At 34.7% G+C, this 23,582-nt stretch overlaps 1 protein-coding gene across 3 annotated transcripts in view; it reads left to right on the top strand.

The window, feature by feature from the left end:
* CIP2A (cellular inhibitor of PP2A) overlaps nt 1-23,582 on the top strand; it is a 50,050-nt gene that overhangs the window by 18,562 nt on the left and 7,906 nt on the right. For all 3 annotated transcript variants that reach the window (XM_021669057.2, XM_012460922.3, XM_012460923.2), the window contains exons 9-20: nt 2,238-2,456; nt 3,469-3,628; nt 5,141-5,282; nt 6,580-6,679; nt 8,813-8,931; nt 13,921-14,116; nt 14,765-14,839; nt 14,926-15,036; nt 17,407-17,603; nt 20,636-20,749; nt 21,315-21,397; nt 22,656-22,795. In XM_021669057.2, coding sequence (XP_021524732.2) covers nt 2,238-2,456; nt 3,469-3,628; nt 5,141-5,282; nt 6,580-6,679; nt 8,813-8,931; nt 13,921-14,116; nt 14,765-14,839; nt 14,926-15,036; nt 17,407-17,603; nt 20,636-20,749; nt 21,315-21,397; nt 22,656-22,795 — 1,656 coding nt within the window. The remainder of the gene's footprint in view (nt 1-2,237; nt 2,457-3,468; nt 3,629-5,140; nt 5,283-6,579; nt 6,680-8,812; nt 8,932-13,920; nt 14,117-14,764; nt 14,840-14,925; nt 15,037-17,406; nt 17,604-20,635; nt 20,750-21,314; nt 21,398-22,655; nt 22,796-23,582) is intronic.

Here is a 23,582-nt window from a genome sequence, read left to right as displayed (position 1 = left end):
AAAAACTGGTATCTATTAATACTGAGTATATGTATAAACTGTGACCTAGAAATCTCACTTGTAGGTATTTTTCACAAAGAATTGTATATATGTGTACAGAATGTAGCAGTACTGTTCCTAATAACTAACAATGATAACCCAAATGCCATCAACAGTGGAATATGTTCATTTTGGGAAAGTCAGCCAGCTCTGCACTAGTGATTATTTTTTTTACTTTTATGTATGTACATTAAAAGAAAACTAATGTACATGGAAAGCTATCTTCTTGTGTGTTCATAATGGGCATCTTATAAGATACATAAGAACTGGTAACATTGCTTGCCTCCAGGGTTTGTCTTTTGAATCGTGTAAATTTATTACCTATTCAAAAATAAATATAGTCATACATTGCATAATGACATTTTAGTCAATGACAGACACAAACTTCTTATTGCCTATGACATGGACATTCTAACATGGTAGTGTAATATATTACATGTGTTTGTGGTGATGCTGGTGTAAACAAACCTACTGAGCTGCCAGTTTTATAAAAGTATAGCACATATTAATAAGATTATATACAGTACATAATATTTTGATAAAGGTGTTACCGCTTATTCTTTGTTATTTTAGAGTGTACTTCTACTTATAAAAAGTTAGCTGTAAAACAGCCAGGCAGGTCCTTCGGGAGGTATTCCAGAAGAAGCTATTGTTGTTATTACAGATGACAGTTCCCTGTGTATTATTGCCTCTGAAGATCTTCCAGTGGGACAAGATATGGAGGTGGAAGTGATATTGATTACCCTGGCCTAGTGTAGACCTGGGCTAATGTATGTGTTTGTGTCTTTGTTTTTAACAAAAAAAAGTTTAAAAAGAAAAACCCAACATTTTAAAAATAGAAAAAACTGATGGAATACGGATATAAATAAAGTATTTTTGTATAGCTATATAGTGTGTTTCTCTTACTACAAAAGAGTCAAAAACTTTAAAAATTGACACGCTTATAAAGTTAAAAAGTTATATTAAGCTAAGCTTAATTTATTAAAGAAATTTTAAAATATAATATAGCTTAAACATACAGTCTTTATGAAGTCTAGAGCAATATACAGTAATGTCCTAGGCCTTTACATTTACTCACAACTCACTCAAAGCAACTTCCAGTCCTGCAAATTTCATTTATGGTAAGTGTTCTATGCAGACGGGTATACCATTTTTAATCTTTTATACTGTATTCTATGTCTAAATACACAAGTACTTACAATTGTGTTATAGTTGCCTATAGTATTTAGTACAGTAGTATTCTGTACAGGCTTGTAGCCCACAGGCAATAAAGGTGTACAGTAGGCTCTACCATCTAGGTTTGTGTAAGTACACTTTTATGATCATATAACAAAATTACTTAATGATGCATTAAGCAACATATCATCACTAAGTGCCACATGACTGTGCTACAGTTTATATTAATTAAAGATTATTTGTTACAGTAAATGCTAATGGACTAGATTCTCTTAAATACAGATACTATCAAGTTGATTAAAACACTAATCTCAATTATATATCATTTCTAAGAATCAGCCTTAAAAAGTTGGAAATAAGAGAGGCAAGGAGATCTTACGAAAAAAAATTTTTTTTTTTTAGTGCTTGGTAGTGTATGAAATGAGGTAGAATTTAGCTTAACATCTAATAAACAGGTTGATGGGGGTGTTATGTAATGGTATAAGGCTCATTTATAAAGTAGAGAAGAAATGGGGTACAGTAGGAGAGCTAAGGGTCATAATGCCAACAGTGCAAACAATGTGGAAATAATCGTCCTGAAGGTTTAATATTCTATGCTACAGTATCCTTTATAGCAGTTATTGAATTTTAAGATTATAACAAGTATTGTTCATTCTAATTTTATTTTTTAGGGTTTTTTTTTTTTTTTGGTTATTTATAAGCAAAACATGTTTATGTTTAAAAATAATTTAAGTACTGTGGAAGGGGTGGGAGGAGTGTAACATTAGTTGAAGTTGACCTTGCCTCTGAGGTTCTCACAGTCCTGCTTATCAGGAGTAAGCACCATTAATAAATTGATTCGTAACCTTCTGGAACCTATTCACACATTTGAAAAGTAATATTGAAAGAAAAATTAGAAGGTACTTTTAAGTTTTGTTTTAGAATGTTTAAAAGTACATGGCATTTTCAGCTTCATCATACACTTGCTTTGTATATTAAAATCTAATGAAACTGACGTTTAATGAAGACTTTCTACTGCACAGGTTTTAGAATTACTTCTTGCCTTCTGTTCAGTGACTCAGCTGCGCCATGTGCTCACTCAGATGATGTTTGAACAGTCTCCATCTGGCAACGCCACTCTAGGAAGCCATCCTAAATATTTAGAACCTACTGTGGCTCTACTGCCCTGGTTAAACCAACCTTTGGACGGATCAGAAAACTGTTCTGTTTTAGCATTGGAGTTGTTCAAGGAAATATTTGAGGTAATAGGATGAATGACAGATTGACTTTTCTACTTTTGTGACTCAACAATTTGTCTTCAAAAACATTCTTAGTAAACTTCCGGTTCATACACTTGAGGAAAACTTGTCAGTTACTAACAGTCACCCACTAGACTCTAAGTTTTTTTCTGCCCCTCATATATATTAGTATTTTCCTTTTTTTTCACTGAATAGCTTATATATGTAGTGCTCATTTCAGTGTAATAAGTAAAGATATTAAGATTTATATGATTTGTTGCATGACTAGTTAGAATAGTCACATTGTCTCCATTCCAAGTTTATTAGACCGTTGAGTGGATGATATAGAAATATTGGATTCAGTCAGAGAAATGGAGTTGAGCATGCCACACAATGTGCTAGGCACTTAAGATACAAACAAAACTCTGCATTCTGGTAGATCTTACTATCTGGGCAATTTAGTATTCTCTACTATTCTCCCTGTTTTTAAATTCATTCTGCCTAACCCAGTATCTTCTGAAAGCATTTCTTGTCTCATAACTCCATCTTATACACAAATATGTGTATGAAGTGATTATGTTCATTAAGAATTATGCACAAAATTTTCTATTTTATCTTGTTTATGATTGTTTAACAATCAGTTTTAACATTTAAAAAGCCCTTTGAGGGTCTTGATGGAAATTATTTGTGGTTATAAACTGTTAAGACCAATGTCTTATTATAATTACTTTTAGCAGATTTAGGATATTTGTTTTCAGTAAGTACTTTTAGTTTAGAATAATTTTTAAATCACAAAGTCTGTTTTAAAAAGTCTTATTTGTAAAACCTTACTAATTTGAGAAAAAAGCGAAAGCCCTCAAAACTGGATAAAAGTGTAAATTATAAATAAAAACTTAAATATTAATAGGAGACTTAGGTCAATGGCGTACTGAAGGAAATATAAAAAATTTAAAGAGTGTTACTGCTCAGTGATGACTATGTCTGTATCATATATTCCATCTTTGTTTTTAATCATTTGTGATGGGTAATTCTCCAGGATGTCTTAGATGCTGCTAACTATTCTTCAGCTGATCGTTTTGTGACCCTTCTGCTACCTACAATCCTTGATCAACTTCAGTTCACAGAACAAAATCTAGATGAGGCTTTAATAAGAAAAAAATGTGAAAGGATGGCCAAGGCCATTGAAGTTTTGTTAAATATCCTTTACTGTCATCAATGTGAAAACTATATAAATAACCATTGTTTTCTAGTATTACATTCACTGCATTTTGTCTTTGTAATTTTTCACTTTTTGCTCATATTTATCTAGAATTATTGAACTAAAATTTAAACTATAGAAAAAATTCTCAATGAGTCTGAAAAAGATCCAAAGTTTTTTTTCCTTTTCTGATTGAAACTTTTAAGCTAAGATATATTTTTTAAATGCTGTTTAAACTTGATTTTTACATTTGTATCACAATTTGATATTTGGTAGTATATTCTAAAATGACTGTTCTGTTATTCCATGTTACTCTTTTCTGCTTGATACTAATTATTGCCCATGGATGATTAGTAGTGCCATTTTTTGGTGGTGTATATTCGTGGGTAAAGAAATACTGATGGAGTTGTCACGATTTTAGCCCAGTTGTTTTAGCTTATGTTTTAAAAATAAAAGCCTTCATAATTGCTTTAATAATGGTTGTAAGAAAAGGCAAGTATATCAACACAAATTAATTCATTTAAAAAGAAACCTTGAACAATTAGTTTCACTGCTTAACTTCTATGTACTGATTTTCTGGGTCTTCCTTGTGTTCACTTTTTCCTAGATCAAATAATTCTGAGTTGCAAAGAAATCCAAGTCCTGATTTTAAAACATTTCATTAATACTTTTTTACCGTGAGCAAAGAACCACTGTATCTCAACCTGATCTCTTAAATTTATCTAGTCAGGTTTCCTGGTATCTCAGAGCAACAAGAAAATGTTCTACTCTGTCCTAGAGCAAATTCCTCTGTTTAATATCCTCTTCTAAGGTACTGCTCCTTAATTTTCTTCTTCCTTTAAAGTAGTGACTCTCAACACTGATTTCCTACCTAGAATCACCTGGAGAATATGCAGAAAAAAAATTGATGCTAGAACCTTACTTCCAGAGATTCTAATTTAATTGGAGTAATGTGAAACCCTGAAATCACTGGGTAGTGTGTGTTTGCTAGTTGTTTTTTTTTGTGATTGTTTAAACTATGCAGGTGATTCTAACATGCAGTCCTCGAGAACCACTGCAGTAGGGACACATGATTGCTTGACCTTAGAGATATTTATAATTAATAAAGTGGGTCCTTCTCATTGAATTGGACCATAACTTGGCCCTTTTAAAAATAATAGCTATTTACATTAATTTATAATATACAAATATGACAAAACAACTTCCCTTTATTCAATAAATATTTATTGAACCATTGAGATTCTTGCTAACAAAAAACAGACATCCAATGGAGAAATATCCTCGGTTTTTTAACCTTTGAGTCAAACTTTTGGTGCCAGTTCATCTCTTACCATTTATTAGCCACTTAAATTATTTCAGTTGCAGTTTCCTTGTCTGTCATTGAGCTAATTTAACAATAATTATACTGGACAACAGTAATGATATAATTGATGTGAAATCATCCTGAATGTTATATTTTATACATAAAGTAATTTGAGAATTTTTTGCTGTATACCTTAACAAAACTTACCTCTCTGTGGAGATGATACAATGAAAATGCATATTGCAAAAATCGTGACAACTGTCAAGTGTACCAGTCTGATAGAACAACAGTTTACATATGGCAAGATTGACCTGGAATTTGGAACAAAGATTGTGGATTCTGAATTATTGTGAGTATATGAAATCTAATGACAAAATAGCAAGGTAGTAAAAAATCAAAAGATATGGTGATTCTCATCCTTTTGGAGGACAATCCTTTGGTTATAACTTAAGGTATAACAGATTAACAAACTTATTTTCATAATGACTTTTTTGTAAATTCATTCAATTTGTAGATTTTGTGCTTTTGAAGAAAGATATTAACATTTGTTTTTTATTGTTTAGGTTTCTTTTGTCTTATTTTACTGTAATTATTTAAGGGTTCTGAACATTTCTTGAGCTCCTTTTTGACATTGCCTCAGTAATTTATTCGTTTAATTTAATTTTATTTTATTTTATTTTTTGAGATGAAGTCTTGCTCTTTTTGCCAGGCTGGATTGCAGTGGCACGATCTTGGCTCACTGCAACCTCCATCTTCCGGAGTCAAGCGATTCCCCTGCCTCAGCCTCCTGAATAAGTGGGACTACAGGCACGTGCCACCACACCTGGCTAATTTTTTGTATTTTAGTAGAGATGGGGTTTCACCATGGCCAGGCTGGTCTCGATCTCCTGACTTCATGATCCACCCGCCTCAGCCTCCCAAAGTGCTGGTATTACAGGCGTGAGCCACCGCACCCGGCCTTAATTTTACTTTTTTAAATGAAAAGCATGAAAAAACAGAAGGGTAGTTTTATTGCAAGGAAATCAGTCACTGCTGAAGGTTTTTTAATAATAGCTGTCCTTCCTTAGCATGTCAGGAATTATGGTTAAAGATGGATTTTCACTGGATGGTAGTAAGATAAATCTTCGTTGAAAACCTGCTAAGTGCTAGACACTATTATTTGTTTGTATTTCCGTAAATGTCACAGTTGTCAGTAATTGTGTACCTTTAGAATAAGAATTACCTGTTTTTATATTTTTATACCCCTTTCAGGTACAAAATTCAGAACATGACCTAATATAATTCATTTATTACACGTTAGATATTCTGTATTGTCTAAGGTTACCCTCTGTTGATATTCTAATAACAAAGCTAAGAATTAAATGGACCATGTTTCAAAACTACTACTTACTTGAAACAGGAAGTTGAAGCATGTCGGTAGTAAAAGAAATGCTGTCTAAGGCTATTAATGCCGGTTTGTTCTCTTTGGGTCTCGAATTATAATAATGTTGATTGCTTTGTATTTTTACTTATCAGTAGAAACAGTACTTTATCATCTTGAATCTTAAAAACACAAGTTTTTTTTTCAGTTTCTTTAGAATTTTGGACAGAAACAAGCTCTAAGAAATTTTTCAGTTGTCTAATTTAAATGTGATTTATCTTTAAAGCAAAATTGCTGCTGATGTAATTTTGAAAACTCTTGATTTGATTAACAAACTTAAACCATTGGTTCCTGGTATGGAAGTAAGCTTCTACAAAATCCTTCAGGTGAGTTTAAACTCTTGAAACATTGAAGTTTATTCATGTATAAATGGTCCTAATAGAAGTTTCTGTTGTAATATTCTGTTTTAATATTTAATAATCTTTAGAAGATGTTTCTCTTAGAATTGGCCATGAGAAGAAAATTTAAAGTTGTTGTCTTAAGCGGTTATAATAGTCTCACTGCACAGTTATTTTATATACTTTTATAGGAATTGAACATAAGTGCTCATGACCCTTATGTAGAGAATGTTCACAATAGTGCTGCTTCCCTAGCCCTTTCCTTTCTTGTGTTGTACTTGTAAATTTCTTCATTTGTTTCTGTTGGCATTGGAGGAAGGGTGGTATTTGTTTTAGGGTTTTTGTTTTTGGTTAGCGTTGATGTAGGGTATTAAGGGGATAGGGAGACAGCTGGAAGTAAAGGACTTGATTGTGATAATTACAAGGACTGTGCAGAAAATAATAACTCACAAATTTCAATGACAATAAGTAGCTGAATAAGATCTCTAGATGTTATCAAAAGATAAAGTACAGCAAATTTAGTTCAAAGTTCTAATTGGCTTTTATTTGTGATTCCAGAATTTGACAGCCTCATTCTATGAAATAGAATGAATCATTCCCCTGGGCTAAGCAGAGGAGGTCAACTTTATAGACAGGAAGGGGCTGAAGAAAGCAGAAGTAGGGAACTAAAAGCAGATTGGTCATTTCAAAGTTACTTTACTTATAGAGTTGTAATAAAGGGGACTTCCTTATAATACTGAGTCAGGTTGACTGAAATCTCCTGGTTTCTTGGAAAACTAGCCCATTTCAAAGTGCAGTTTGATTGCATGGCACTCATCCGAGTTCTGGTTTGGTTTGGTCTGCTAAAGGCTAGTGTAGGAGTCTAGTCCAAAACAGTGGCCTCTTAAAACTTTGTGTAATAATATTTACCTTGGTATCTACAACACTTACCTTTACAACAGATGTTTAACAAAAATACGTGGATTAGGTTACTACAGTAGCTTAACAGAGATGGCTCTAGTGACTATATAAACAGTATAGAAGCCAAAACTGAAACCTTAGGCAGAGACCACTGGTATGTTTTGAGAGCATGTTTAAGGTACTGAGTTCAAATGTTGACTCTACTAGTTCTTAGTACAGTTTTGAGTAAGTTATTTCACCTCTCTCAACTTCAATGTCCTTGACTACAAACTGAAAATAGCAAGGCTTACCATTGAGGGTTTTGGAGATAAAGCCCTGCTCTTACACAGTTCTATGACATTGGATTATACTCGAATACCTACAAGATACTCAACATTTTGATTATAAGGGATTTATATTTGAATATTGTCTTCACTAGTAACTTAGTGTATTTTTTGAAGGAGTCAAACTGATGTTATGTCAATTATTTAAGATATGTTTTTCATAATACAGGTTGAGCATCCCTAATTTGAAAATCTGAAATCTGAAATGCTCCAAAAACCAAAATGTTTTAAGTACCAACATGAGGTTCAAAGGAAGTGCTCACTGAAGCATTTTGGATTTTTGGATTAGGGTTGCCCAACTAGTAAGTATATGTGAATATTCTAAAATCTGCAAACATCAGAAGTGTGTAACACTTCCAGTCCCAGACATTTTAGATAAGGAATACTCAACCTGTTGATGATTTGGAGCTTACAGTACTAATGTAAAATATTTACTGACATGAATGGTTGAAGTAAGTATAAAATGTTCTAATTTAATTTGAATTTTACTTTTCATTTTATAGCCTTAATTTGGAAGTGATTGGCTGTTTTTAAGTTTTTCTTTTAAATGATAGCTTGGAAAAAAACATTAATTCTGTACATCAGTCAGTTGCAGATTTTTAAGCCATGAAAATATATAAGGCATAATTTTTATAGGCATATTTGAAAGCATTCAAAACCTTTGCCAGATTTTTTTTAAACCAGTGTTCATATTGATTGCATGGCAGTGTAAACAGCCATAACAAGGTATAATATATTCAAGCTATATTATAATAGAGGCTATAATATATTCAGACATTAGAAACATTTTATAATTTGCCTAGAATTAAGATTTAGATATATTTACTCACCTCAACTCTAAAAGAGCTGACATTGTTTATTCTTTCTGCTTCTTCCTTTTGGTTTCTGATTTATTTAGGACCCACGTTTGATTACTCCTTTGGCTTTTGCTTTAACGTCAGATAATAGAGAACAAGTACAGTCTGGACTGAGAATATTATTGGAAGCTGCTCCACTACCAGATTTCCCTGCTTTAGTGTGAGTTGTAATCATTTGCAGTCTATCTCTTTTTTTTTTTTTTTAGAGTCTTTATTTATTTTTTTAGAAAGAAAGAAAAAGAATAAAGAAGAGGAGGAAAAAGGAAGAGAAAGAGAGAGAGAGAGAGAGAGAGAGAGAATGGGAGTATTGCTTTCTTGCCCAGGCTAGAATGCATTTTAGTAATGGGTATTGAAAACCTCTTTTATACCAATAATTATACTTGATGTAAACAGGAAGGAATAAGGGAAGAAAATAACAAACGAGCAGCCAACCAATATTTCATTTAAACCTATGAAATGCTATGCGATTACTGAGGAATGATTTACTTCCAATTATGTAGTCACTTATGGAATAGGTATGAGGTGGTAATGTATGTTTTATGTATTTGAAGTGGAGAGTTCTATAAATGTTTATTAAGTTTACTTGTTCCGGGTCTGAGTTCAAGTCCTGGATGTCCTTGTTAATTTTCTATCTCATTGATCTATAAAATTGTTAGCTCTTCTTGTTACATTGATCCTTTTGCCATTATGTAATGTCCTTCTTTGCCTCTTTTGCTCTTTGTTGCTTTAAAGTCTACTTTATCAGAGGCGACAATTGCATCTCCTGCTTTTTATTTATTTGTTTATTTTTACTCTCTGATTGGTTGATAAATCTTCCTCCTCCTCTTTGTTTTGAGTCTTTGTGTATCGTTGCATATGAGATGGGTCTGGATGCAGCATACCAATGGGTTTTGGCTTTTTATCCGATTAGAATATATATAACTTTAATACTGGCATTTGATGCTAGCTGGCTGTTTTGCCCATTAGTGTAAATTTTTCGTTGTGTTAATGTTCTTTTCTTTTTGATATATTTTTGGAAAGGCTGATATTGGTTGTTCCTTTATATGTATAGTGCTTCTTTCAGAAGCTCTTGTAAAGCAGGCCTGGTGGTGGTGAACTCTCTAAGTACTTGTTTGTTCGCAAAGGATTTAATTTTTCCTTCGATTATAAAGCTTAGTTTGGCTGGATAGGAAATTCTGGGTTGAAAGTTCTTTTCTTTAAGGTTGTTAAATATTGGTCCCCACTCTTTTCTGGCTTGTAGGGTTTCTGCTGAGAGATCTGCTGTAAGTCTGATAGGTTTCCCTTTATGGGTAACCTGACCTTTCTCTCTGGCTGCCCTTAGTATTTTCTCCTTCATTTCAACCCTAATAAATCTGGCAATTATGTGCCTTGGGGTTGGTCTTCTTGAAGAATATCTTTGTGGTGTTCTCTGTATTACCTGGAGTTGAATATTAACCCTGCCTTGCCAGGTTGGGAAAGTTTTCCTGAATGATATCCTGAAGAGTATTTTCCAACTTGGATTCATTCTCTTCATCACATTCAGGTACACCTATCAAACATAAATTAGGTCTTTTCACATAGTCCCATATTTCCTGGAGACTTTGCTCATTCCTTTTCATACTTTTTTCTCCAATCTTGTCTTCTCGTTTCATTTCACTGAGCTGGTTCTCAACTTCTGATATCCTTTCTTCTACTTGATCAATTCGACTGTTTAAACTTGTGCATGCTTCGCGAAGTTCTCGTGTTGTGTTTTTCAGCTCCATCAATTCACTTATATTCCTCTCTAAATTGTCCATTCTCGTTAACATTTCGTCAAACCTTTTTTCAGGGTTCTTAGTTTCTTTGCATTGGGTTAGAACAAGTTCTTTTAATTCACAGAAGTTTCTTATCACCCACGTTTTGAAACCTGCTTCTGTTATTGGAACACACTCATAATCTATTAAGCCTTGTTCCGTTACTGATGAGGAATTGCGATCCCCTGTAGAGGGAGAGGCATTCTGATTTTGAGTATTCTCTGCCTTTTTACGCTGATTTCTTCCTTTCATTATATATTTATCCATCTGTTGTCTTTGTAATTACCAACTTTTTAACTAGGTCTCTGAGCAGACGTCCAACTTGTTGATTCCCAGAGCCAAAATCTGAGCAATCCACTGCGCCGGCCAAAACAGCGGTGTTAAGATTGATAGTGCTTTTCTGCCCGGGAATCTCCGGACTCTGCACCACAAACTGGCGTGCTAAGGCACCAGCAAAACCGCCGCGCCGGCCACAAGAGTCGCCCTGGCGACACGTGGGGCTCCTCTGCTGGGAATCTCCTGGTCCGTGAGCAACAAATATTCGTCTGAAAGTGTGGCGTCCTCTTGTTCTCTGTGCTTTCACTGGGAACTACGAGCCCGAGCTGCTAGTGATCAGCCATCTTGGATCTCTCTCCAGTTTATCTCTTGTGATGTTGGAATATCCCACTATGTTTCCTTAGTCCTCAATATAGATAAGCATATTAGTGAATTGAAGACTTCATTGTAATAGTAATTTTTCAAATGATTCCTAAAAATGTTTGATTCTTTTAAATGAAAAGTCGAGATGTATACTCACTCAGGGAAAAGCTAGATCCTGGTGGTTAACATTCTTCATTTTCTATCCCTCTATGTCTCTAGACACTTCTCTTTAATGATAACTTCTGGACACTCTAAACTTACATCTTCCCAGTTTAGTTCCTCCATAGAAAGTTTAGTTTCCTTCCTGACTGTTTAAGGAAAAGATCTAAGCATCAGTTGTTGACCAGATCTGGGTCAGCCATGAGAGCAATGTAGACTAAAAGTTAGTTGGAATAGGAGAATGGGAGCGTTCCTAAAGAAAAAAAAATTGGTGCTTTTATCAGAAAGTGGAAAAATGATGACCAGGCAAAGTTTTCTACTATACTTGTTAATTTCAAGCAAGAAGAATATTTATAATTATGTTTGAAAAAAATTCAGGTTACAGGGCTTTCTGAACTTAATGACTATTAGGAGTCTGGTTAAAAATTTTTTTTTCGCCGGGCGCAGTGGCTCATGCCTGTAATCCCAGCACTTTGGGAGGCCGAGGCAGGTGGATCACAAGGTCAAGAGATCGAGACCATCCTGGTCAACATGGTGAAACCCCGTCTCTACTAAAAATACAAAAAATTAGCTGGGCATGGTGGCGCGTGCCTGTAATCCCAGCTACTCAGGAGGCTGAGGCAGGAGAATTGCCTGAACCCAGGAGGCGGAGGTTGCGGCGAGCCGAGATGGCACCATTGCACTCCAGCCTGGGTAACAAGAGCGAAACTCCGCCTCAAAAAAAAAAATTTTTTTTTTTTTCATTTAAGTCGTTTATATGTATGCTTTTGTAAAAATGGTTTGAATAATTTGAAGCAGTTGATAAATAGGAAAGATATTCCCTTTATGCCAGGGGTCAGCGAACTGGCCAGTGGACAGGCACCTGTTTTTGTAAATAGTTTTATTGGAATATGGCCACACCCACTCATTTTTATACTCTGTCTATGTTGCTTTCACTCTATAAAAGCAGAATTGGGTAATTGTGACAGAGACCAGATAGGCCCTTGAGTCTAGGATACTTACTATTTTGACCTATAAGAAAAAGTGTGCTGGTCCATGCTATCTGCTATTCACTGATTTAGCAATTCCCACTTTTCGGAATTAGCAATTTAGGTCATCGTACCTTAAGAGTTAAAGAATGGGATGCAAGACCTACAGACCATATAATCAAAATTCCCTTAATTTTATAATACATATTTTTTAACAGCAACAACAAAAATACATAGGATGCTTTTCAAGTAACAAGTTAAAAGTGGTCTATAAAGTTGCTTTTTTATTTTGTGGTGGCCTGCTTGCCTAAACTGGTAATCTGACATGAAACAAAATGTCAGATTTTGTTTGAAATGAAACAAAACCTCAAAGCTTCAGAGGGGAAATCTGCAGTCTCACTGAACATGGGAGTCTTATCCTCTGCCTCTGTATGTGAGGCCTTCCCACCATTTTCACTTTGTCTTGGCATTCCTTGTCTTATTTGTGTTGCAGATAATTTTCTTTTTGAGCATTTTCTCTGGTGTCCATTTTATGCTTACTATTTAATGCCCTTATTTGACATTATCTTGAGCAGTTTAACAAGCTGAATGTATATTATGGATGCATTGGTAGGCAGCATTTTTTATGTGTGTATTCATTTGTTTGTTTTCAAGACAGGGTCTCAGTCTATCACCCAGGCTCGGGTGCAATGGTGTGATCATGACTCACTGCAGCTTCGACCTCTGGGGCTCAAGTGATACTCCCTACTCAACCCCCTGAATAGCTGGGACTACAGGCATGTGCCACCATACCTGCCTAATTTATTTATTTTTTGTAGAGGTAGGATCTCACCGTGTTGCCCAGACTGGTCTCGAACTTCCTGGACTCAAGTGATCCTCCCAAAGTGCTGGCGTTACAGGTGTGAGCCACTGTACCCAGTCTATAGTAAATTAGACTGAATGTCTGCCGTCATACAGTTTGCACTTTAGTTAGAAGATAAGTGAAAAAAAATAATTTTCATATTGTGCACATCACTATGGAGAGGATGAGTGGTTAATAATAGTATTATATACGGCATTAGTGAAGGCCTCTCTGAAAAGGTGAATTTGGACTGAGACCTGATGATAAGAAGGAGCCAGCCCTATGCAGATCTGGTAGGAAGCGTGTTCCAGGTCAAGGAATAGCTCATATGAAAGCCCGGGGCAGAAGAAAGATAGTATTTTAAAGAGATAAAATGGAAGTCAGGTTGGTGAAAAGTATATACTGAGTAAGAAAGGAAAAGGAATAAGGACATAAAGGCCAGATGATATCACCCATGATAAGAATATTATTCTAACAAGTACCAATAACTTTGTACTTATAACAGATAATCCACACTCATAAACTAGTCTTCGAATGCCTCCAAACCAGAGGTGAAGCTCTCATTATAAAGGGTTAGAAACAGAAAAGTGGGTGCTCTGGAAAATTTGGATTATTTCCCAAGACTTCATTTCATCATGGTCTCAAGATTATTTGAAGACTTCTATTCCAAAAAAGGACCCATTCTTAAAGATTCCCTAATTCTGCACTAAGTCTGCCTTTTTTGCTATTTTCATATAGTTTTTATTTTCCTTTCTTTGACTCCCATTCAGACTTGGAGAAAATATAGCGGCAAATAATGCCTATAGACAACAGGAAACAGAACATATACCCAGAAAAATGCCTTGGCAGTTATTAAATCACAGTTTTCCAGCATCAGTAAAGTGTTTAACTCCTCCTCATTTGAAAGATGGCATTCCTGGATTGAATATTGAAGAATTAATAGAGAAACTTCAGTCTGGAATGGTGGTGAGTGAAAAATAGCTATTATCACCTGGTAATACCAGCTATATGTCAGCCCTGATTATAACATTTATCTAAACACCATTAGGTACAGATTTCATCATTGAAAACTTATTTTTTAATATAAGAAATAACAATATTCTGGAAAATTTGGAAATAAAGAAAAATAAGTCATAAAATTTCAACATTTTGCTGGGTGCAGTGGCTTATGCCTGTAATCCCAGCATTTTGGGACGCTGAGGCGGACAGATTCCCTGAGCTCATGAGTTCAAGACCAGCCTGGGCAACATGGTGAAACCCCCTCTACCAAAAATACAAAAAATTAGCTGGGCGTGGTGGCATAGGCCTGTGGTCTTAGCCACTCAGGAGGTTGAGGCAGGAGAATCACTTGAACTCAGGAAGCAGAAGTTGCAGTAAGCCAAGATCACACCACTGCACTCCAACCTGGGTGACAGAGTGAGACCTGTCTCAAAAAAAAAAAAATTTTTTTTAAAAAAAGGAAATATTTGTGACCTATCTGATGTAGCATTTGTTTTTATTTTGTTACTCATCATTAAATTTTAATGATTTACTTTTGAAGTAGGCATTTATTTCGTCATTGTGTCAAAATATTTTAATAAAATTTTCTGATTTTTTTTTACTCTTAAAATGTAGGTAAAGGATCAAATTTGCGATGTGAGAGTATCTGACATAATGGATATATATGAGATGAAACTATCCACATTAGCTGTGAGTATAAGCTTATTTTAACGATGTGTAATAAGCTTTCATAGATGTATTCCTAAAATGAAAATTAATGATATGTTTTCTTGTAGTCCAAAGAAAGCAGGCTACAAGATCTTTTGGAAACAAAAGCTCTAGCCCTTGCACAGGCTGATAGACTGATTGCTCAACATCGCTGTCAAAGAACTCAAGCGGAAACAGAGGTGTGTAGAATATAAAGACACATCTGATTAGTAGAAAAATTAACAAATGAAGTAAAACATGCAAAATATTAGTTATGTATTTGTTACTTTGATTGAAGTAAATTCTCTTTAACATTTGACATGCCTACTTCCTTCATCCTGAAATTCTACCCTCTTTAATTTTGGTTACATCGTTATCCTCTGATTTTTTTTTCTACCTAATATCATTTTCCTATATTATTTATGTTGTACCTTTAAGTGTTGGCGACTCTTGGGATTATGTTCTAAACCTTTTTCCTTTAGTTATGTGTTCCTTGGTTTCAATGTTTACCAAAATATTAACGTTGCCAATTTTATATGTCAAACACAGATCATTTTCCTGAGCACTAAGTGCCTATTTGCTCCATTTAAATATACAGGAAATACTTCAAACTCAGCATAACCTATAATGAACTAATTGCTCTTCCCTTTTTAAAAATTTACTTTTATGCAGTCCCTCTACTGTTTTTAGTGTTCTACAAATAGAAAACCTAGAAATCACACAGTTTGTCTCCTAGAGTTATTCACTAAGTCCGGTTGATTCTGCCTTGTAAATATTACTCTTTTCTGCCCTATTTCTGTTTCTACCACTATTTGCTATAGGCTGGATCCTTTTCATTTTTTGTATGAATCATAGCAGAGCCTCTAATTAGTCTTCCTACATTTAGTCTAGTACTCTCTTCTCAGCTACTCTACAACCAGTCATCTTTCCTTCACCTACCCCCTCTCTCAGGGATCTCTAAGGCAGTAAAATGATCCTGTCCGTCTCGTGCTGAGTATCTTTCATAGTAGCTGCTATTGCTTTAAGAATATCATTAAAATTCCTTAGTTTGGCATATAAGGATTCTAACTACAAGGTTCTCAATCCACATCTTTCATTTCTGTGCATTCTTTGCAGTCAACCACATTAGGCTACTTTGCTTTTTCTGGAATTTGACATATTCTGGTGTTTCTTTGTCACGGCACTTGACTTTTCTATGTCTGGAACACCTTTTCCTCTCTTCTGCCTAACTCACAATCCTTCAGATTTCAGTTAAAATACCCACATTACCCAGAAGCCTACTCTGGTCTCCTCCTTCCCATACATATGTTTGACAATCCTTCCTCTGTGTATCAAGCCTATGCTTACCTCTCTATAACATTTTTCAAACCACATGGAAATGCTGTTATCCCCCACCCACGATATCAGAGACTGCTTCTATAGATCCAGGTCCTAGCATAGCACTCGGCACATTGTAGGTGCTCAGTAAATTTGGCATTGTACTATGTACATATATAATGTATACCTTATGAGGGTGACCTTACTGCAGTAACATGAAATTCCCAGCAGATACAAATGGAATTATACAACTTGATATTATTTATAATGAATGAATTATAATACAGTGTTCCTGGCTTTTGAAAGAGGCATCAAAGTGAGTGACAAGTAAAATGCCTCTTAAGTCTTTTCAGAATAAAGGTATTCTAAATAATATAAAGAAATATAGCTGTATTTATTTTTTTCTTATTTTTACATGGTTTCATTTGACTGCTATGTTGAAACTGTCACAAATTACAAGGAAGAATCATTAGTAATATTAAAATAATTTTTCCCTCTCTTCTCATAGCACATTTTTATATTCTCTGTCTATTGGACATGTCTTATATTTTATTAGAGAGTTTAATATTTTATCCCTGTTACTGGAAAAGCTTCTTAGAAAAATAGCACTAAATAACTGGATATAACTTCTTCACAGTTAAAGTCATAAAAACAGAGAACGGCTTAGGGTTTTGTCTAGGATTTTAAAATAAAGTCCAAAGGGCTGGGGGGAATTGACTTTTTATTCTAGTGACTTTTCTGCTTTTTTTAGTGTTTCATGTCACATAATACATACATACAGGTTGTGGTATAGGTTACATTCCTTGATTATGCTAGATTAATTTTAAGTGTTTGATTTAGCATCTGTGATGTAGTTAAGATTTTATTCTTAATTCTCACCAGAAATGAGAATGCTGATGGTGTGCACACTTAGCAGTTTAGTGTTAATGACTACCCCTGAGGACCATCCCCTTTTAATTGAATACTGTATGTAGCACTATCTTCATATTGCTGCAGTTGTATTCATTTCCATTAATTTGATCATAGTGAGATTGTTTTTATCAGATAATCTATTAAATAAAAAACTATACTCCTTAGAAGTAAATTCATAAGTATATATGACTAATTAATACAGCTTTGCATGACCCAACAGATACCAGCTTATTAGATACTTAGTAAACCTTTTAAATTGTAGGAATTTGTTGAGCATGTTGTATAGATGATAGTAGAAAAGTCTATGTTCTTTTTGTTGTTGTTGTTGTTGTTTGTTTAAGGCACGGACACTTGCTAGTATGTTGAGAGAAGTTGAGAGAAAAAATGAAGAGCTTAGTGTGTTGCTGAAGGCACAGCAAGTGGAATCAGAAAGAGCCCAGAGTGATATTGAGCATCTCTTTCAACATAATAGGAAGTTAGAGTCTGTGGCTGAAGAGCATGAAATACTGACAAAATCCTACATGGAACTTCTTCAGAGGTAAATAAAGTAAAATCTTCTGTGTAAGGTTAGAACCTAAAGTGAACATGCAGCATTTCTTTTCTGTGACCCCCGAAAATCCTTCTGTAAGCATTTCATATATTCTGATAACATATAAGGTAAGTAATTAGAAACTTAAGTCATCGTGAAATGATGTATTGCTTCCTCACACTCAGTGTCAATGTTGGAAACGAAATACAGATCTTTCCAGTTGACTTCTTTTATGTATTCATACAGTCACCAGTCATTTGGGAGATAAGCTCCACAAGGACAAGTTTCTTCGTCTGTTTTGATCACTGACAAATCCCTAGGAACTTCAGGAGTACTTGCTGCATAGTTAGGCCCTTCATTAATAATTTTTAAATAGACTTAGTAGTCAAATTAGTATTAGGTTGAATAGTCATTCTGCAGATCGAAAGTAGTTGAATATTGGCAATTTCTTATTCAGCCTAATAGAATGGAAATTTAGGTGTAAGTGTTTAACTCATCTCTTAATGTCATTGATTATAGTTTACTTATATGTGTGATTATATCTGTAGAATAAGTTCTTATAGGTGAATTGCTAAGTTAATGGGTATGTATATTTAAAATTTTGATAGATATTTCTAAATTTTCCTCCAAAATATGACAGGTTGAATATCCTTTTTGAACACAATGGTAGTACTCAAAAAGTTTAAGATTTGGGAGCACTTCTGATTTTTGCACTGATTTTGGATTTTCAAATTAGTGATGCTCAACCTATACCAATTTGTGTCCGTACTAACAAAGTTTGGTTTTTCCTCCCTTATAAACTCTTATCTTTTTAGGTCAGTTTTAAAACTTTAAAATTACAGGGAAGACCAGGAACAATTATACATTTTCTACCAACCTATAAAAGTAAAAACACTCTGGAGGAAGTTGTTTATTGCTTTATATTTTAAGATTGTTCCATGCTGTTAATACAGAGATATAGAAATTTTTAGCTTGATGTGGTACATATGTTTATTTGTCCATCAATAATAATGAATGGTAAGAAATGAATAATATCTAGAAAATGATGATGAAGTGATTTTTTAACAGGATATTTTCCCCAGCAACATTTTACAAAGTCTGATTGTTTGAGGCACCACTGATAAAGTGTAGCATTAGCGATAAGTCAGGTTGAGAACTTCAGCAGTGAAGAAAATAAGTTATAGAACTGAAATGGAGTCTGCTTGCTCAACATAGTAAAACCAGGTATCTGCACCAAGGTTTGCAGTGATAGAAAAAAGGGTTTTTATTGCAGGGTGCCAAGTAAAGAGGACCAGGCAGCAAAATGCTGAAATCCTGACTTCCCCAATAGCTTGCAAGCAAGGATTTTTAAAGATAGGGGTAAATTTCAGAAAAGTGGAAGTTACAGCAAAAATCATAAATCAATAGTTAAAGGTTACACATTAGTTTAAGCTTAAAGGACAGGATATTGTGAAGCTGGGGCTTATAGGTCATAGGTAGACTCAGATTTTTTGATTTGCAGTTTGTTAAGGTAGAGCAGCTTTGTTTAAAAATTTGGGATCAGTAGAAAAATGTTAACTAGCTAGAGAGAGTGACTTTCTTCAAGACCCTAAGAAAGAAACTTAGGACAAAGAACAATGGTTACAATTCAACCTTCATTTCCCCCTTATCTGAGGTCTACTTGCCAATGGACCTGGTCAGTCGGGTTTCTCAATGAGGGTCCAGGTCTCAGAAATACAACTCAGGGACATATGTTAAGTTGTTTTCTTTAAGCTCCATAAGGAATCAAGCCTCTCTGGTACTCTTAAGTTTGTTAACTATTGATTTAGGCTACTATTACCTTCCTGTTTAACAAGTTACTTATTTACTTCTAGGGCCTGCTAGATCCTTGAATTTCCCTTGAATGAACTCAGGATTTTCCTTCATTTCCAAGCTTGAGGTCCTCAGGCCTCCATAAAAAAGGGGGTCCCTGCTGTGTCTCACTTAGAGAACCTAAGAGAATATAGGCAGGGTCCAAGAAAGATATGTGGTTTCTAAGACCTGCTTATGTTCCAGCTAGTGATTTAGGGGCCAAAAGTTGAAATTCCTTGAATGGACAAATGTGTAACATAAATGAAGCTGGCTAGGAAAAAGGTCATTTGTAATGGTCAGGACCGTCTAAAGGTACTCAAACTCGGATTGTTAAAAATCCTATATGGATTATATACAAAAACTGCTAGCCAAATTTGGCTGTCGGTTTTGTTTGTTTGTTGGTTTGGTTTGTTTGGTTTGGTTTTTTGAGTTGCTTTTTAAAAATCTTTGTACTTAGTGAAATAAAAGTGACATTTTATGCTTATGGTAGTTGAGTATCAAAGTATCACTTTAGAAAGGATTTTTTTCTGTGTTTACTTTGCAGATTAAATAAGACTATTAGATGCAGAGTGTTAAGGAGACAAATCTAAACTTATTTAGAGCAAATTATGTAATGCAATATCATCTGTAAAATAAAGCTTTATATCTATAAATATGAGGATAATGTTGCACACATTTCTATTTCATTGTAATTTTTACCACATCAGTCAACCAAAACAGAGTTAAAACATGTATTTACGGCCTTTTAGACTTGATCAAATTCTATTTGTGTCTTGTCTGTTCATAACATTCCTTCTCTTTCAGCATATGTAATTCGGTTAGAAGAAATAGTAAAGATGGCCTGCCACGGTGGCTCATGCCTGTAATCCCAGCACTTTGGGAGGCCGAGGCGGGTGGATCCAAGGTCAAGAGATCGAGACCATCCTGGTCAACATGGTGAAACCCCGTCTCTACTAAAAATACAAAAATTAGCCTGGCATGGTGGCGCGCGCCTGTAATCCCAGCTACTTGGGAGGCTGAGGCAGGAGAATTGCTTGAACCCAGGAGGCGGAGGTTGCGGCAAGCCGAGATCGCGCCATTGCACTCCAGCCTGGGTAACGAGCGAAACTCCATCTCAAAAAAAAAAATAGTAAAGAAAACACTGCGAGTTTCTTTTCTCCTTCATATATTTTCCTCCATAATGGTGCCAACTCATTTTCTTGTCTTTTCAGAAATGAAAGTACTGAAAAGAAGAATAAAGATTTACAGATCACATGTGATTATCTGAATAAACAAATTGAGACAGTAAAAAAGTTGAATCAGTCACTTAAGGAACAAAATGAAAAGTAAAATCTCTAGTCTTATATTCTGAATATGTGGGGTTCTTCAAAAATAAAATGATTCTCTTTCTATATAGAACATTGTTTTTTATTGATAAAATTAATAGAATTATCAGTTATTTTAGATTTAAGATATACATTTGGTGGAATTTGCAGGCAATTGCTGTTCATAGAAATTTTGTTTTAAAGGCCGGGTATGGTGGCTCACACCTATAATCCACCACTTTGGGAGGCCAGGGTGGGTGGATCATCTGAGGTCAGGAGTCCAAGACTAGCCTGGCCAACATGGCCAAACTCCATCTCTACTAAAAATACGAAAATTAGTTGGGCATTTTGGTAGGTGTCTGTAATCTCAGCTACCCAGGAGGCTGAGGCAGAAGTATTGCTTGAGTCCAGGAGGCAGAGGTTGCAGTGAGGGCAAGATCATGCCACTGCACTCCAGCCTGGGTGACAGAGCGAGACTCTGTCTTAAAAAAAAAAAAGAAATTTTGTTTTAAAATACTTGTTAGGGAGAAAAAGTCACAAATGACATATGGTCATTAATGTTTTCTTCTTTTTTAAATAACTTCAGGAGTATTGCCCAATTAATAGAGAAAGAAGAACAGAGAAAAGAGTTACAGAATCAGCTAATAGACAGAGAATATAAGCTAGCAAGTAAGTGGCTTCTTATTTAATACATTGTCTATTTTTAATGTATTTCTGTTGGAAGCATGAGTGGTTTCATTTGCTTTTTTATTTTCTACTTCCCTTATTGTTTTAAACCTTAATCACATTTGAAATGGCTTCTTCCCTTTTCTTGCCATAATATTTCACAAAAGCATTTCAGTTTGATCAAGCTGAAAAAGCAGTACATTTTTTTGAAATTTAGGAGCTGTAAGAAATTGGACAGGCACAGTGTCTCACACCTCTAATCCCAACACTTTGGGAGATGGAGGTGGGCAGATTGCTTGAGCTCAGGAGTTTGAGACCAGCCTAGGCTACATGGTAAAACCCCATCTCTACAAAAAATACAAAAATCTAGCCAGGTGGTGTGCACCCGTAGTTCCAGCTACTCAGGAGGCTAAAATGGGAGAATCACTTGAACCTGAGATGTCAAGGCTGCAGTGAGCTGTGTTCACTGCACTGCGCTCCAGCCTGGGTGACAAAGTGAGACTCTGTCTCAAAAAAAAAAAAGAAAGAAAGAAAGAAATAATTGCACATTTAATTTAATTTTTTATAATTTCAACTTTTAGAATCAGGAACATGTGTTCAGGTCTGTAACACTGGGTATATTGCCTGACATGGAGGTTTGGGGTATGGATCTCATCACCCAGGTAGTGAGCATAGTACCAAATAGGTAGCAATAGGTAATTTTCAACTCCCCCCACCAACTCTAGTCTGCATTGTCTATTGGTTCCATCTTTATATCCATGTGTACTCAATGTTTAGTTCCCACTTACAAGTGAAAACTTGGAGTATTTAGTTTTCTATTTCTTCATTAAATTACTTAGGATTATGAATTGCACTTTTCAAAATAAAAAAAATGTTAAAGGAATGTAACAGCAGGTGGCAGTATTAGGTAACTTTTAGTTACGAGCCTCTTAATGTTATATTATAAATAATCCAGAAAAACATTTTTGTTCTCACTTGCCCTAAAGTACAGGCACCTACCTATATAATTTTTCATAGTTGTAGGTCTCCCTTTTCTTACACTTATGCTCTGAGATTGTCCTTCACCTATAAAGCATATTATATTTAGAACAGAGGATGGAGGAAAGACACGGAAATTTGATATTTTCTATAGAATACTGTGATAAGTTTCTCTTCATTGTTCTTGTTATTTTTCTTTTGCTCTTATAGTAGCTACTAAACCTTTTCAGAGTAGTCAGTGTAATACCTCTGAGTATATAGCTGACTGATTTTTTTTTTTAAGATTTGCATCAAAAAACAAAAGTACAAGAAGAAAAGATTAAAACCATACAAAAAGAAAAGGAAGATATGGAAGAAACTGTTGATATCCTTAGAAAAGAATTAAGCAAAACACAACAGATAAGAAAAGAGTTGAGCATTAACGTAAGAATCTGTTCCATTTCTCATTTTCAGTAAAATGAAAAAGTCTGTTGTGAAAGGGTGAATATGGATAAATGAATGTTCTATTTCTTTAGCAAATTTTTTAGAAGATATTAGGATCTCAAAGCCGCTTGAGTATCATTTGTTAGGAGGTTTTCACAATGTATTTCCTAAAATAAACCGTTAAACAGATACTTTGTGTCAGCACTTACGACTTTCAAGTGTGCAAAGAATACAGAAAGGGGTTTCCAGTTCTTGATGTCATATATAGGTAGCTGTATAATTTTCACTTTAACAAGTATTAAATAATATGTAAATATTAATAAATATTTTCAACTTACAGCTGAAGAAACTGGGTCTGACTAAAGTCACACAGCTAGTAAGTGAATCAATAGATAACATATTCTGAATATGAGTCCAGGATTCTTTCTACATTACCATGGTTGCATACCTTGAGTGGTAGCTGTGAATTGTACTTTCTGGCCCATTTACTACCAGAAGATGAGAACAGACTAGGATTAAAAGACTGATCTAGTACAGAGCATTAGTAACAGAAGCATAAAATTTAGTACTGCATTTACAATTTTTCTGGTTCCTCTTTAATGTGATGATCTTATTAGTAATTTTAATATGTAGTATGTAGCATTTTCTGTAAAATCAGCTGCTGGCATTAACTTAAGACAAGTTGAAAGTGTATTCTCAATTTGTATTATATTGTTCAATGATTATTCATTTTAAACTTACCATATAATTGAATTAACTAAAGTATAATATTTATAGTGTGTCTTGA

This window comes from Aotus nancymaae, unplaced genomic scaffold (assembly GCF_030222135.1).
Source record: "Aotus nancymaae isolate 86718 unplaced genomic scaffold, 86718_ANA_hifiasm-v0.15.2.pri h1tg000011l, whole genome shotgun sequence".
NCBI lineage: Eukaryota > Metazoa > Chordata > Mammalia > Primates > Aotidae > Aotus > Aotus nancymaae.
This window is presented reverse-complemented; position numbering and strand designations above follow the sequence as displayed.